This window comes from Triturus cristatus, chromosome 8 (assembly GCF_964204655.1).
Source record: "Triturus cristatus chromosome 8, aTriCri1.1, whole genome shotgun sequence".
Taxonomy (NCBI): Eukaryota; Metazoa; Chordata; class Amphibia; order Caudata; family Salamandridae; genus Triturus; species Triturus cristatus.
Window position 1 is genome coordinate 1,542,973,985 of NC_140591.1, and position 16,662 is coordinate 1,542,990,646.

General features: G+C 49.4%; 1 protein-coding gene across 10 annotated transcripts in view; it reads left to right on the top strand.

Moving 5' to 3' along the window:
* The window catches only part of NUMA1 (nuclear mitotic apparatus protein 1), a 734,824-nt gene that overhangs the window by 95,360 nt on the left and 622,802 nt on the right, over window positions 1–16,662 (top strand). For all 10 annotated transcript variants that reach the window (XM_085623424.1, XM_085623417.1, XM_085623420.1 and 7 more), the window contains exon 3: window positions 2,592–2,677. In XM_085623424.1, the coding sequence (XP_085479550.1) occupies window positions 2,592–2,677 (86 nt within the window). The remainder of the gene's footprint in view (window positions 1–2,591; window positions 2,678–16,662) is intronic.

Below are 16,662 nucleotides of genomic sequence, written 5' to 3' on the forward strand. Positions count from 1 at the left end.
TACTCTGGGGACCCACCTTTGGGAGGGTTTGGAAAGAGGGGTGGCTACACCCATTTCCTTTGTCCAGTTTTGTTCCAGAGCAGGGGCTGGAAGCCCCTGAACCGGTTTGAGCTTGGCTACGCACAGGGACACCAAATGTGCCCCCCAGTGCAGGACTTCAAAGCACTCAGAGTGCTCCCACTCAGCCCCAATACACATAAGCCTGTCTGGGAGGTGGTTACACCTCCCTGTGACAGGAAACCTATTTTCCGGACCTCCCCTGCCGGAGTTTCGGTCAGAAGCAGGAGGCCAGACCCGTGTCTGTGGCTGCAGCATCCATTTTGTGATGCTAGGGATCTATTAAGTTTCTATCGGGTATACAAGTGCTGTACTGTCTCTCCCTCTAGAAGGGTGGGATCATACTCCCACATCAGTTACTGGTGTGGGGCTATGATTCCAGGGTGTTTGACACCAAACACGACATGTTTCCGTGCAGCCAGTCCAAAGTTAGCATTTACCGTTTGGTTATAATGCACTTAAGAGTATATGGTCAGGCTGCACTACAAACAGAATCAGAGAAGGGTCTCAGAACGCTGCAGAGGGGCTCTGCTCATGCAGGAGCACCCTCTCACATAAGAACAAAGCACTCTACCTTCAGGATTGATAAGGCCTGCCATAGCAGTGCCTTGTAGGTTTATGTATGTGCATATAGGGTGAGATATAGTCAACCTATGTCTCTGTAATGGGTGCATGCACCACCTTACCCAGGCTGCAGTAGCAGACCTGTGGTGTCATTTTGGGTGGCTTTCCAGGGGTGGCATAATACATGCTTAAGCCCCTGGTAGGCCTCTGGGGTACCTATGCCCCGGGTACATAGTATACCATATACTAGGGACTTATAAGGGCACCTCAGTTCCAATCTGAACTGTACCTAAAGTTCATGGAATCAGAGGGGAAGTAGCTAGTCTGGGGCCCTGATTAGCAGGGTCCCAGCCAGACTAAAGTCGAAAAACAGTGAAACACCAGCAAAAAAGGGGGGGTAAACATGTGAAGCAGATCCTACTCTCCTATAGAGAAGGTGACAACTTGGAGGTGGTGGGAAGAGAGGGGAGGAAGGGAGGGTGTGAGGAGGTAATACAGAGGGGAAGACATAGGTAGGTGTTCATGCGCATTCAGAGCCTGAGGATCCCACTACTTGCTTCATCTCGTCTGGCCTTAGTTACTGATCATATTGACTTCTCCATGAAGACCTTTCTTTTTTCTCGGTAGGCGCTGACCCCAGTGTTTGTAGGTATGTTACCAGGTTACTTATTCCCTCCTCTTCTACCACCCCGCCCAATTTCTTGTGGCCCAGGGTTCCCTAATTACTGTTCCCTATTTCCTGAGGAGAAGGGGTGTCTCGTAGTCTTAGAAATGACAGAAGTGTTTCCCAAAGCCCCCCGGGCCGAGACAGCCGTGGCAGCAGCTCCCAGGAGGATGCTAATTGGTCATGGCAGTAAACTGCTGGTGTTTGTGCTGTGGTGTGACCCGTGATTTGTTGGAGGGTATGGCGTATTGCTGTTCATTAGTCTGCAATTTTAGGGCATTCCCAGGCCAGATGCATAAAGCAGGCCTGGGGCATCCAGCAGAGTACGCATAGTGACTCCTCCCTCAATCCCATATGCTGCAACTGTTTAGGTGTACGATACCTTCTATAGAGGAACTTAAAATGTGTGAGACGCAGTCTATAGTTGGGATAGAGGGCCTCAGTTTGCCCACAGCAGTATGCCCATTGTCACTCCGTTATAGGAGTAGTGTCTGCCACCCACTGTGCATAAGCTCATGGTGTGTGCACCTGTGCCCTGCTCTGCATAGTGGTGTACAGCCGTGTTATCAATTTATGGCTTGTTGCGTTAGTATGTGCTCCAAGTCGTCTAAGGTGGGCGGGGGTTCCTGGAAGGTATTGTGTATCACTTTGCAAGTGGCTTTGAGCTGGTGCTATAGGAGGATATCTGTGACTGATTGTTGGGTGGTGCTCAATGTCCAGGAAGGGGGGGGGGGGCCGGACTGTCCCTCTGGGTACAAATCTGCGCAGCGGTTTCTGATGTGCTTTAGCTTTAGTATTGCAGCCTACCAGTATCAGTGGGTTGTTGATTATTGGAATGGAGGCAGCGTAAAGGTATAGGAGTCGAGACTGGCACCACAAGCTATCAATTCCCATCTCAGTCAGACTTGGGTACAACCTTAGTAAGACATGTACCATGTGGGGGAGGGGAGTGGCAGAGGAGGGGGTGGAGGAGTTTAAGCAGTCAATCCTAGAGTAAGACTGGCAAATGAATATCGAGATCAGGGGCACTTTGGAGTACAGAGGTCTTTCGCTCTTTAAGTTTTAAACTATTTCCAGTAGTCTCACTCCAGCTCAAGGAATCCCACGGCTGATTTTGTTAAACTTTATGGTTACTGACTGGTACTTCAGTTATGCATCCGGAGTTAATGTGCGTTTAATAGTGGTTTCTCTAACATCCTTCTAAATTAAATTCCTGTAAAGCAGATTCACATTATTTTCTTTCTAAAGGATCATCTTCACGTGTACCATTTCAGGTTAATATTGCTAATTTATTTTCCTTCACTAGATAAACAGCCTTCAAGTACATGAACCAGTTGAGCACCTGACTCAGCTTGCGGATGGAACTATTCTACTCAAAGTAGTACAACAAATGTGAGTGTTTAAACAATCAAAGAGAAGACTGGGTGTTTGATGGGCCACTGCTGTGTCTGTGTATTCCAAATTTAACAATCCTAGTTCTACATTTCTTGTAGGGGATTTTGTACCTGTGAAAGATGGGCATCTAAAGCATTCTACTTGTTTACCCTTATTTGGTCATTGGAATGCCTTTTTTCTGTAAAGGCATACAACAAGGCCTTGCCCTAGCTTTGCATCCCTGTGTTGTGGTACAATCAGACTATGAAATGTCAACACTACTATTCCTATTTAACCCCTTAACTTCTTGGACTTTCCTCCCCATTGATGAGCCGTTTTTTGGCTATTTGGGGTTGTTTGCGCTTGTGGCTCCATCTTTTTTCCACATAAGATATCCTTGCCAAATTTGCCTCTTTTTTTTTTTTTTACTCACATACTGGTGAATCTAAAGGTACCCAGGGGTTGCGGATTTCCCTTGAAGGGTACCGAGAAAATGGCCAAAATATAGCTCAATAATAGGGGTTTTAGGGGGAACAAAATGGTTAAAATAGTGCTGCGCAGAAAATGTGATCTGGTTTTTTTCCTTTAACAAATGGCTTAAACAAAACGTTTGCTGTGCTAAAGTCAATTTTTCCAGGTTTCAAGAACATGCTGAGCTAAATCAAAAAAACGAAAAAGAAATGCAATCAGTTTTGCAATTTTTCAAAGAGGTTTCCCATTTTTCTTATTTCTTTTGGTGTTTAACCTATGTCCAGTATGAAGTGGAAACCGGTGTACAACCCATATAATCAAGAAAGCTATTGATTTCTGAAAAATACACAAAATTATGAATTCAGCAAAGGGGCATGTGTACTTCCCTGAAAGATTTCCCAGTGACACTGTTGAACAGAAATATTGAAAATGAGTAGGACAAAATGGGCATTTGTGACAGTTTTAATCTGTAACTTTTTGGCAGGATGGCCGATTTACAAAAAACAATTTAACATTATGTCCGCTAGACGCTCCTGGTTGTAAGGGTATATACGGTTTATAGGTTGTCCAAGAACCTGAAGTAGCGAGAGCCAACAACTCTCCGACTCCTTACAATGATTTGTAGGTCTCGCTGAGTCAGCGCATGCGCTTGTCTGCGAGACATTTAGTAGGTGAGTTTTCAAAGTGCTACTTGCTGGCCTCCCGCTTGCACTCACGCGCGCAGCCGCCATCTGTCTTTCACGGGTCATTAGCACCACTCGGCTGCACGTATTGTGGCTCCGTCACAATGGATTTCAGTAACACTTAAATCCCCCTACTAAACACTGTGGTGCTGTTTGCTAACTTTCATAAACATTGCAGCATTGGATTATTTGCAGTTCCTGGCGGTCCTCGTGGGTTTCAAATAATGATCGTCAACGAAAAGATAGTACAGCTGCTCTTTTTTTTGCTCTGCATGTTTTTCATGGACCGAGGGCAGATCTTCAATTATATGCAGCATGCAATGCACGGCCTAATTAATCCACAATTGTATCTGATAGCCTTTTAAAAGTATTCAAATTGTTGCCACTAAGGGCTTTCTGTTTATGTTAAACATATTTACTGATTTACAAATGTTATTTACTTCGATTTTATTATAGCGTAACGTGGCCGCGCGGCCAATGCTTGTTATTCTTGAAGTGCGCTTCTGTTCGTTCACAGTAGCACGGGCTAGGAGTGGGGGTTGGGGGTCTTCGTCGCAGGTTTTAATTTGTCCGCGTAGTAGGGGGAAGTCTTGCAGCTACATCTTTGAGTGAACCATCCTTGTTAATCCTCTTTGAGCAGCCGCTAGCTGGCCTCTGTGGGACTTCTAAGAGGGCAGGTCCTTCCAGAGACCCGACCCATCGCCCTCTCTCTGAGGAGCGGCGGCATCTTCACCTCTCAGTTCCTTAGCGTCTACCCCGTACTTCCCACTTGGCCTCCGTGTGTCTGTTATGCCCTTCTCTGCCCTGCTCTGCCAGCGGCTCCGAAAATCATGTCATCACCTCTTCCCTACTACCGCTGTGTGCAGCAGCAGCTACTGTGCCTCTTGTGATGGGACGGTGTAGACAAACGGACACACAGAACATGTGCACCAGGAGCTGCCATGGGGGCTTCACACACAACAGGTGGACTTGGGAAGCTCCCTTGCCTGTGCTCGAGTGAGAAGCGTTAATTGCCTCTGTTTAGCTGCGCTTGTCTGTGCATTGTTGTGAAGCCTCCATTGATGATGCCTGCACTGTGTGAGTGTTGTGAAGGAAGCAGAAGCCGAATCTTCTTTGTAGTGAATGTAGGCTTTATTATACATGTAGTGAAGCTTAGTGCAGGAGCCCAGAGGCACGGCTGCTGCTTGCACTCACAGTAACGCACAGTCTGGGAAATTCAAAGCTCAGCAGTCTTAAGGCGAGAACAAAGAATACAGAGCGCTCACTCCCGATGTAATAATACTCTGAGACATGGGTTGTGACCTCAATATAATGCAGATACAACACTTTCCGCCCTTAAGTGAGGGATGGGTTGTGCAGATGGCAGGCTTACAATAGTAGAAGCGACTGTGTATCAAGTGGGAGACTACTGTGGAGTGCCAGCTTTGAACCCCTCCTCTATTTGTCCGCCTCAAGGAGGTAATGCTAGATGTTCACGCAACTTGCACATCTTGTGCTGACCAGATACTGAGCAATCTAGGAATATTACGGATGTGATTTAGGGGGTTTTACATTGGAGGTGGTGTCTGAGTTTGGAAATCTAGGATGGATGGGAAAAATAAACATTGGCAAAGCTTTTGAGACCCGTTTGCTCTGCCAGTGCTTTTTTGTTTATGCTGTACAGCGTGAATGAACAAAAGTAAAAAAAAAAAAGACACATGCGTTTCATTTTGTAGGCATGGACATTTGTCATAACATATGCTTGATGCAGATGCCATTTTTTTTTTTTTTTACTGTGCTGTCTGTTAGGCTGGACTTAACAAGCATTGGCATAGCCAATAGGTCTCACCTTTGGGACGTTATAAGTGTTTGGTTATCCAGCACAATATCCTTGGTGCAACATAATCAACTATTGCGTGGCTAAACACTTATAAGGTCCGAGAGGCGAGACCTATTGGCTATACCAATGCTTGTTCATTGTGTCAAGAAAACCAGTGTATTTCTGAAATGGGCTCCAGATATGGAATTTAGGAGCAGTGGTTATTTCTAGATAAATTTTTTTCATAACATTTTTATTGAGGAAAAGTAGTTAAAACATTGCAGTACACCACGATTTTGTATCATAGTTGTATCTCAAAACCACACCACAGAATACATTTCTCCCTCTCCTTCCATCCCAGTACAGTGCAGATTCACCGTTAACAATCCAGGATCCCCATTTATCTGTTGTTTTCATTAACCAAAGATTGTAGAGCTAAGGCCCCAGGGGTGGTGCTTGGGAATCCTCTGTATTCATTCAATCTGTTTCACACCCTTCCCCATTTGTGGGGGCCGTCTGGTTTCACTTATTTTCATAGACTGTTTTTTCAGATACCATACAGCAATCCATGTCCCTCTTCCACTCCTGAAGTGATGGTATAGCTTCGGCCACACAGTGATGTGCTATGTTGAGTTTTGCAATCATCAGGCCCATGGTCACCCCGATCTGATCTCCCCTCCCCAGTTCCGTAGCCTCACACATATTTAACACCAAAAGCGGCATCGCCTCACCATGTATCCCGATCATGCAGTGTATATTGTGTCCCGGTAGGATAACATTTTGGGACCGGTCCAAATTTAATAGTATAATGTTCCCTCTTGGCCACACAGTCTGCTACAGAGTGGGTCTGATCGCCTAGCATTTATTGTAGGCAATAGGCTGCAGGCAAAATTGGGTAGACTAGCATATTAGCCGCCGACAGTTTTGGTTCTGTCCTACCATTTGAAGGGTCAGGTGTGCAGTTAGAGTTGGGATGTGGCGGCAAACAGTACAGCTGGCAGGGTCTGGGGGTAATAAAGGGTTGCAGGATATCAATCGGGGAATGTAAATGGAAACCATCAAAAACAAGAATTGGCAAAACCAATCGGTATCTCCTATACAATAGCTGTTGGTTTTGTCAATTATTTTAGCCCTGTTGTACACTAGCATGGCTCCTGTCCATCATGGCTAAAGGTTTGTGGTGTAGAGGAGAGTGGCGTGGAGTGTTCACCATGGTGTGTAATGGCGAATAATGGAGTGGCATAAAGTGGAGTCGCTTAGCATGGTGTATAGTAGAGTGGACCGGTGTAGAGTGCATTGGCATAGGGTGTTGCAGAGTAAATTGGCATAGTGTAGTGACTTAGAGCACAGCGGCATAGAATTCAGCGGTGTACAATGTTGAATCATAGAATGCAGTAGCGTAGATTAAAGTGTGTTATCCTAGAGTGCTTTGATGCAGAGTAAAGTGGCATAAAGTAGTGTAGCGCAGAGTAGAGTGCAATGGCATAAAGTGGGTTACAGGGGAGTGGTATAGTGGACTAGTGTAGGTTGCATTCGTGTAGAGTAGAGGCTTATAGTACAGCACCATCAAATTTAGCGGTGTACAATGCAGCGTCGTAGAAGGGGAAGAGCTAAAGTGAAATTACACGATGTAACAGATGAGAAGCAAGGAAATTATTCTAGATCAATCCAGCCAATAGTAAGTAGTAATTGGGCTAACACCCCCCACCCCCTTTTTAGAGTTTTTTCAAGATCATTGCATGCATGCTCAGGTGAGACTTACAAATATGGTCAATATACATGCACCATTCCCACATGCACCCACTGACAAAAACCCTATGACCTACCTTTTAAGTGAAGCAGTCAACAGTTTTCATGTATTTTCCAATATGTCTCTTTCATGGAAAATAAATGTTAAGATGGGCTTTGACCATTCCTTAACAGACACATTTAGCTCTAATTGCAAGAAAAGTCTGTGTGACAATTCACAAGGCAAAGGGTCCTGTTACAGAGATGTGTGGATCTTTAAGAGAGCAAATTGAGAATTTCTAATTGCAGACATGATGTAAATAGTCCCAGGACTTTGCTTAATAACTGACCTTTTCATTGAAGCAAGAGCCAATCAGGTTGGTGATATTCACTATACTATAGAAATAGGATATTTTTTGACTGTGCATCCGAGAGACCTATAGTACTGGGGTAAGTTGGATGCATCCATGGCAGTACCACGGTATGTCTGACTTGTGACTGATGTATCCCAGCCACAGCTACCTACCGTATGAAAAACCTATAATGAGGCCCTCATGATACCAACAGTAGAGAGCATAGGCATCTCTCTGATTTCTTCCCCTTACTGAAGAAACATTTTCACTGTGGGCTTCTAAATTCCTTGGCCCTGCGCTGAAAAGCATGTTTACGTAGCCGGGCTCCGAACAGCAGACTTTGGTAGGCTAGCACTGCCCAATCTGATGCCATACTTTACTCTTGCTGGAAACGGAAGAGCTTTGGGCAGCGGGAGATGTGGTGTTACGTTTGGCATTTAGTTGCCGAGTGGTGTTTCAAAGCTGGCCTTTCTAGTCAGTAAGCGCTATTTTAGACGTCGTCCTGGTTCCTTTTTAGGTCGCGCCTACCAAACAGCAGGGATGTCTGGTTGTGAAAGGCAGTGTAGAGTTACCAAAAACAGTGTCTTGTACCCTCTGTTGGACTTAGTCACTCTCGTTTGTCTGCTTCTTACTCGATGTATTGCCTTGTCTATCCTTCACCTGGAGCATTGCCATCTTACTTGTTGTTCCACTGCTCAGTTTTGGGGAACTACGCATTTCTTTTGCCATATGTATTTGTTGGAAACCGGGCAACCGGGTTAGCAGTCACCAGGTTCCCAGCACAATGGTAGCTTGGCTCGAGCGGTTGGGGTCAGGCACCGTGCTAAGCGTACGTCACACCCTCACAATAACCATGCGTTCATCCGTTCCTAAAACGACACTACACCGTAAAAATAATGCAAGTCAAATTGAAAATATATATGTCTTTATCTTATTTTCTCTTAGTTGCAGGTTTCATAAAATAAATACAATACAATAAGATTTTCCTCAAACGAGCAGGTCACATAAATAATACTACATTGGAGTTTCAATAAATAGGTTCAGGTCATAGATAAGCAAGGAATAAATAGGGTGCAATAAATACAGATGGCAAATAAATACAGTCAGACAATAAATATAGTGCAGGAATAAATACTGGGTGACCATAAATAAAGCACTTCCAATAAATAAGGTAAAACAATCAATGACAGTGACAATTCAAAACATTTACATGAGGTCACTTGGTCTTACTTTGCCCATACCCAACTTTAGGACACTTGGATGGCATGGGGGGTGTCCCACCTAGATTGATCAAGGCTGGGGCCTAAGCTGAGGTAGAACAAGAGTAATCTACAGATCTGGCCCTCCAAACTGCACAGCTCTTTAGGTAGGTCACTGTACCAGTCTCAGTTCACCCCTGGCTCTCTCAGGCTGGTTCTAACACCCCTTTAGCCCCTAGAATGGTCTCTTAGGACTCCACAGGGCCTCAGATGCCCCCTCTACCACTTACTGCCCTTTTTAAGATGATCGGCTCCGCTCGGCTCCGTGTCGACGCCGTGAGGCGGTTCCGGATCGATGTCGTTGGGCGGCCTCGACTCGATGTCGTTGGGCGGCCTCGTCTCGATGTCGTTGGGCGGCCTCGTCTCGATGTCGTTGGGCGGCCTCGTCTCGATGTCGTTGGGCGGCCTCGTCTCGATGTCGTTGGGCGGCCTCGACTCGATGTCGTTGGGCGGCCTCGACTCGATGTCGTTGGGCGGCCTCGACTCGATGTCGTTGGGCGGTCTCGACTCGATGTCGCTGGGCAGTCTCGACTCGATGTCGCTGGGCGGTCTCGACTCGATGTCGCTGGGCGGTCTCGACTCGATGTCGCTGGGCGGTCTCGACTCGATGTCGCTGGGCGGTCTCGACTCGATGTCGCTGGGCGGTCTCGACTCGATGTCGCTGGGCGGCCTCGACTCGATGTCGCTGGGCGGCCTCGACTCGATGTCGCTGGGCGGCCTCGACTCGATGTCGCTGGGCGGCCTCGACTCGATGTCGCTGGGCGGCCTCGACTCGATGTCGCTGGGCGGCCTCGACTCGATGTCGCTGGGCGGCCTCGACTCGATGTCGCCTTCCGGCGTCGCAGGGACTCGGACTCCCCACTTCCTGGTGTCTCCGGAGTGCGATCCCCACTCCCGACCTCCGGCGCGCTTCACCTCGACCTCAGGTGATTCCCGACTCGACCTCTGGCGGCTCCGGGTACGACGTCTGCTTTCTGTCAGCGCCGCTACTCGACCTCAGGCCCCAGGTCTCCAGGCTTCTCGACGTCAGGACTCCAGGAGGACACTGCTGGACAGGTCAGGAACTTGCTGTTCTTCTTCTTTAAGGCCTGTTCCAACTTTTCAGTCCTTTAAGATGGTTCTTCTGATCTTGATCCCACACAGGGCTCTAGGTTGGGCTTGGTCAGTAGAGACTAGCATCAAGGGTGGGTTTCTGGACCCCACTCCAAGCACTGGTTTCCACCTCTGCTGCCTTACTCCGACCTCCTTCTATCTCTGTCCTCTCTCTTCTCCAGTCAGTTGCCAACTGCCCCTCTGAGATGGCCTCCCAACATTCTAAACTGCCTCTCACTGTCACAGGGTTCCAGAATGTTACGGAAGGTTCTAGAAATCTCCAGTGGGTTCTGATGATGTCACAGGTGACAATGGGTGGCCACCATTTTGTGTCTCAGGCCCCCAGACAGAAGTTCCAGGGGTAGGGAAAATGGCTCCCTGACCCTGCATCGACACTAAAAAGTCTGGTGGTTCCCAAAAAGGAAAAATTATAACAGGTGTGAGAAGTTGACCTGATGTATGATGTCACTAGTTCTAGTGTACACCTTATATCAGTCCAAATACCCTTATGGAGATTGGTTGTAAAGTCAACCTTCTAGACCAGCTATCCTAGTGGTAGCATGGACAAGAGCAGTCTTAGGCTAAACTCTGAATGGCATGTGAAGCCAGCTGTGATACCATATATAATCCCTTGAATACCAAATGAAAGGACACCACAACAGATATATATATAAAATAAAGTGTATTTATTCTAAGCAAACCCTCAGCACTCTTTATGAGATTAGAGGTAAGTACAACACAGTCTTGTTTAAGCATACATTAAGTCACACAGGTAAGTAATACAGTTAGGCCCTAGGGGCCACGCAAACCATATACTAAGTAAGTGGTAGAAGAACCACTGTCACGGAAATAGAATAGGCCTAGGCCTAGGGAATCGCTGGGGCTACACTACACTAGCGTTAGTTAGGAAGTGGGAGGCCCACGGGATTCGTGTGCAGAGTGGAAACACTCGCGCGTAATGCGTAAAAGTCAATAGCAATAGTACAGTTTAGAAAACGGTAGATTTAGGACACTTCCGGAGTAGCTAGGAAGTTGAGACTTGAAAACTAGACACTAGGATAGTCACTATCCTGATGAGCACCGGAGTACCCAAGTTACCTAGCCCACAGGCTGCGGGTGCATAGGGGTGAAGATGCGTCGTTTTCGTCGTCGACTCCTATGGATGCCTGAAGAAAGATGCTGACAGGCAGTCAGTGAAGAGTGTCCGGTGGATCCCAAGGCTGGGATCAAGAAGAGAGGAAACCTGCAAGCAGAAGGGACAGAGTCAAGGTCACTAGCCAGTGACCACGTGGAACCAGGAAGGAACCAGGCGATGTCGTGAAGATTGCAGGTGAAGGTGAAGCTTGTCGCTGCAGCCAGGAGGACCAGGAAGCGTCGAGGACGACCAGGACCAGGAGGCGAGCTGTCCCACGAAGGCTCTTGCTGTCGGCGGCGTCGAAGTTGGACTAGGACTCACCAAGCCTTGGCAAGCGGAACCCACGAAGAACGAAGGACTTGCTTCTGGTGCAGACCAGGAAGGTCTGGGGTGCTCCTTCTTTGCAGAGAAGCGGGAGCCAGTCTGGAGGAGCCAAACCAGCGCAGAAGATTTCAGGGTGCGTCGTCACAAAGGCCACTAGCCAGCGGGCAAGCAACCGGACAGACGCGGCAAGCAGGAAAATGCTGAAGGGCCCCACGCAGGACTCGTGGAGTGTGGGGGGCTGATCTTCGGTGCAGATGGTGCTTGGGGTTGGGGCTTCTCAATCCCCGGTGCACAACTTCGAGGGTACCTCAGAAGCTGCGCTTTAAGTTACTAGCCACTTTTTCCAGGTAGCCGGTCCCACGTCGCTCGTCGCCTCCACGGATCTCAGCTCTGCTGCAGATGTGGATCAGGGTCGGAGAAGTCTGGAAGTCAAGGCTCTGGTCAGGCTCTGCAGTCGGTTCCTCGTAGAACGTGGGCAAAGCAAAGGGTAGTCTCTTGATGGTGCCTGTTTGCACAGGGTAGCCACTCCTTGGCTACAAGGGAGATTCTTCAGTCTTCTTCTTTCGTCGAATGTCGAAGGTCCAGAGTTTCTGTTCAGTTTTGCAGGTTCAGGATAATCTAAAGTCTTGAGGCCCAACTCCCACTCTTATACTAATCTGGGGGGCTGGGATACCTGCTAGGTCACGCCTTATGGGTGGGACCTGGGAGGGGGTGGTTACACCCACTTCCCTTTGTCCAGTTTCGCGCCAGAGCTGGGGCTGGAGTGCCCCAGCGCCTGTTTGAACTGGACTATGCAAGGAACACCTTGTGTGCCCCAGGCATGTCTCATTCCTTTCAGCCCACCCTGCCCCAATACACTAAAGGCTGTCTGGGGAGGTGCTAGCACCTCCCCAAGCAGGAAACCTATTGTCCAGGCCTCCCTGGCTGGGATCACTCCCAGCTGCAGGAGGTCAGACTTGTGTCGTGGCGGCAGCATCCATTTTGTGATGCTGAGGCTTTGGTCAGAGGCTAACAGTTGAAGTATGAATTTAACATGTCTTTCCCTCTAGAAGGGGGGAATAATATTCTCATGTCCAGAAATGGCATGGGGGTATTATTCCCTAGTGTTAGACACCTTACACGACATGTTTCGATAAAGCTAAACCATAGTTACCATAACCGTCTAAGATTATAAGGCACTTTAAGAGTATATGGTAGGCTATATCATAGAACAGCTATAAGGACAAGGTTCCGAAAGCTGCAGACAGGCTCAGTTCATGCTAGAGCACCATCTCACATGTTACCAAGCACTCTGCCTCCAGGATTGTCAAGGCCTGCCATAGGAGTGACTGATAGGTACACATGTGTCTATATGTAAGTTTAGGTATAGGAATACTACACCTAAGCAAGGGGTGATTACACGACCTTGCCCCAGCTGAGTGATCAGCCAGTTGTGTCAAAATGGAAGGCTAGGCCAGGGGTGGCATAATACATGCTGCAGCCCCTGGTAGGCCTAGGGTACACCTATGCCCTGGGTACCTAGGGTACACTGTACAGGGGCCAATAAGGTGATCCTATCCAAATGGGTTATGCACCTAAAGTACATAGTATTAATTTAGAGAGAGAACAGCAGGGCTGTGGGTCTGATTAGCAGGCCCACAGCCACATCTAAGTTGAAAACCAGTAAAGCAAAAGCAAAAAGTGGGGGTGAACATAGAAAGCAGACCCTACTCTCCTACAACAGGGTTTGAGGCAAAAGTGGGACAAAATAAATAATGATGAGGAGGGACCACCCAAAGGGCTGACAGGTCTAACACGCGCCCCCCCCCCCCAGCTGAAAGTGGGGAGAGCTACCCAACCCCTTGGGAGTTCTCATCACTAAGGCGGAAATACCTTGAGAGACCGTCTGCATTGGCGTGGTCCACTCCAGGCCGATGTTCCACCTGAAAGTCCATTCCCTGTAGGGAAATAGACCACCTTAGCAACTTGGGATTCTCCCCCTTCATCTGCATCAGCCAACGAAGGGGTCTGAGGTCGGTCTGAACCAGGAAGTGCGAGCCAAACAGGTATGGCCGCAACTTCTTCAGAGCCCATACCACTGCAAAGGCTTCACGCTCTATTGCACTCCACTTCTGTTCCCTGGGAAGTAGTCTACGGGATAGGAAGACCACGGGTTGATCCAGACCCTCTTCATTGAGTTGCGATAACACTGCCCCAATGCCATGTTCCGATGCATCCGTCTGGACAATGAACTCCTTGGAAAAGTCTGGGGCCCTTAAGACCGGGGCCTCGCACATGGCTTGCTTCAGTTTCAAAAAGGCCTGCTGGCAAGCCTCCGTCCAGACTACCCGTCGAGGTTGTTTCTTGGATGTAAGCTCCGTGAGGGGGGCCACAATGGTACCGTACCCCTTCACGAAGCGGCGGTAATATCCTGTGAGGCCCAGAAAAGCTCGGACCTCAGTCTGAGTCTTGGGGGGTTCCCAGGCCATGATAGCCTCGATTTTCGCCTGGAGGGGTTGCACCGCTCCCCTACCCACCAAGTGTCCAAGGTACACTACCGACCCCTGCCCGATCTGGCATTTACTGGCCTTGATCGTGTTTCAGGGCCTGGAGAACAGTTTGCAGGTAACGCAAGTGATCCTCCCAGCTGTTACTGAAGACGGCGATGTCGTCCAGATAAGCAGCAGAGAAACTCTCCATTCCGGCGAGGATCTGGTTCACCAGACGCTGAAACGTGGCAGGTGCGTTTTTGAGCCCAAAGGGCATCACGCAGAACTGGTAGTGGCCCTTGGACGTGGAGAAGGCTGACCTTTCCTTAGCTCCATCAGTCAGAGAGATCTGCCAGTACCCAGAAGTAAGGTCAAAGGTACTCAGATATTGGGCAGCTCCCAGCCGGTCAATCAGTTCATCCGCCCTCGGGATCGGATGAGCATCAGTCTTGGTTACTGAGTTCAGTCCCCGGTAGTCCACACAGAACCTCAGTTCTGGTTGGGCACCCGGTGGTACAGCTTTTGGTACTAGTACCACCGGACTGGACCAGGGGCTGCTGGAAGGTTCAATCACTCCTAGCTCCAGCATCTTAGTGACTTCACTGTGAATGCTGGCCTTCACCTTGTCTGTCATCCGGTAGATCTTTGACTTCACAGGTGGGCTGTCTCCTGTGTCCACGTCATGGACGCACAGGTGAGTCCTACCCGGAACAAGGGAGAACAACGAAGAGTACTGCCCCAGGACCTGGCGGCAGTCCTCCTGCTGTTCAGGAGTTAGGGACGGGGAGAGAATCACTCCCTCCACCAACCCATCCTTCTCTTGAGACGCAAATAAGTCGGGGAGAGGCTCGCTTTCCACGTCCTCTGCTCCGTCAGTCACCATTAACAATATGACTTCGGGCCTCTCATGGTGGGGTTTGAGGCGGTTGGCATGCAGCACCCGTAGGGGCTGACGAGGGGTCTTCAGATCCACCAAGATCCACCAAGTAGGTAGCCTTACCCTTCTTCTCCAACACCTCAAAGGGTCCTGACCAGCGATCCTGGAGGGCGCTAAGCTCTCCTGGTTCGATCACCCACACCTTCTGGCCAGGCTCCAACTCCACCGGGTGAGCATTGTGGTCGTACCACGCCTTCATCACTGCTTGGCTGGCTTCCAAGTTGTCAGAAGCTTGCTTCCACAACTTAGCCATTTGGCTCCGGAAGGCCAGCATGTAGCTCACCACGTCCTGGGGAAGCTTTCTGGGAGTTCTTTCCCATCCGTCTCTCACCAGGCTTAGAGGTCCACGCACAGGGTGCCCATACAAAAGCTCAAAGGGGCTGAAGCCCACTCCCTTCTGTGGCACTTTCCTGTAAGAAAACAATAGACAGGGTAGGAGGACGTCCCATTTCCTCCGCAGGCTTTCAGGCAGACTTCTGATCATGCCTTTCAAGGTTTTATTGAACCTCTCCACCAGACCATTGGTCTGGGGGTGGTAAGGAGTGGTGAACCGGTAGGTCACTCCACACTCCTTCCACATCGCCCGCATGTATGCTGACATGAAGTTGGTCCCCTTGTCGGACACAACTTCCTTGGGAAAACCCACTCGGGTAAAGATTCCCATCAGGGCCCTAGCCACAACAGGTGCAGTAATGGTCCTCAGAGGTATGGCCTCTGGGTACTGTGTGGCATGATCCACCAGAACCAGGATAAACCTGTGACCAGCTGTAGTAGGCGGATCTAACGGACCCACAATGTCGATGCCCACCCTTTCAAAGGGGGTGCTAACGACAGGAAGTGGTTCCAGGGGAGCTTTCAGCTTCACCCCTGTTTTCCCACTGGCTTGACAAGACACACACGTCCGGCAGTAGGTGTCGGACGACACTTTCATTTGAGGCCAATAAAAGTGTGGGACAAGCCGGGCAAAGGTCTTGTCTTGCCCCAGGTGTCCTGCCAAGGGGATCTCATGAGCCAATTCCAGAAGGAAGGCTCGGTAACGTTGAGGGACAACCAAGGCCCGTGACGATCCGTGCATGGGTGCCTTGGGTTCACTGTAGAGGAGGCCATCCTCCCAGTAAACACTGTAGTTCCCTTCAACGTTCCCTGCTGCCTGGGCTTCGGCCTGTCGCCTCAGTCCCTCAAGGGTAGGACACTCCCTCTGGCCCTTGCAGAATTCCTCCCTGGTCGGCCCTCCCTCCACGTGCCACTCGGCCGGGATGGGTAGGTTCTCCAGTTTGGTAACATCCCCCTCCGCGGACTCCTGGTCCACCACCTCCGGTGGCCTTTCCGTCACACGGGGCGCGGATGCCGAGGCAGGCTCCTCCTGCCTTCGGTTCTTCCCTTGATTGGCAGCCGGCGGTGCCTTTGTTCCAGGCTCCCGCCTAAATGAACTCCCCTTCCGGGTAGTCGCAGACCTTGTGCTGACACAGGCCCAGTCAGGTGTACCCAGCATCTCAGCATGAGTCCGGTATTCCACCTCCTTCCAAGCATTATGCTCCATGTCATTCCCCAGCAGACAATCGACTGGCACGGCAGGGCTTACGGCAACTCGAAGTGACCCTACAACCCCTTCCCATTCAAATGGAACCTCGGCCACCGGATAGTGGCCCATTCTGCCGTCAGCCATCGCTGCGGGGTGGAGTACATGGGGAATCACCTGCTCTGGAGACACCAGTTGGCTACGTACCATAGTCATACTGGCTCCTGTGTCTCTCA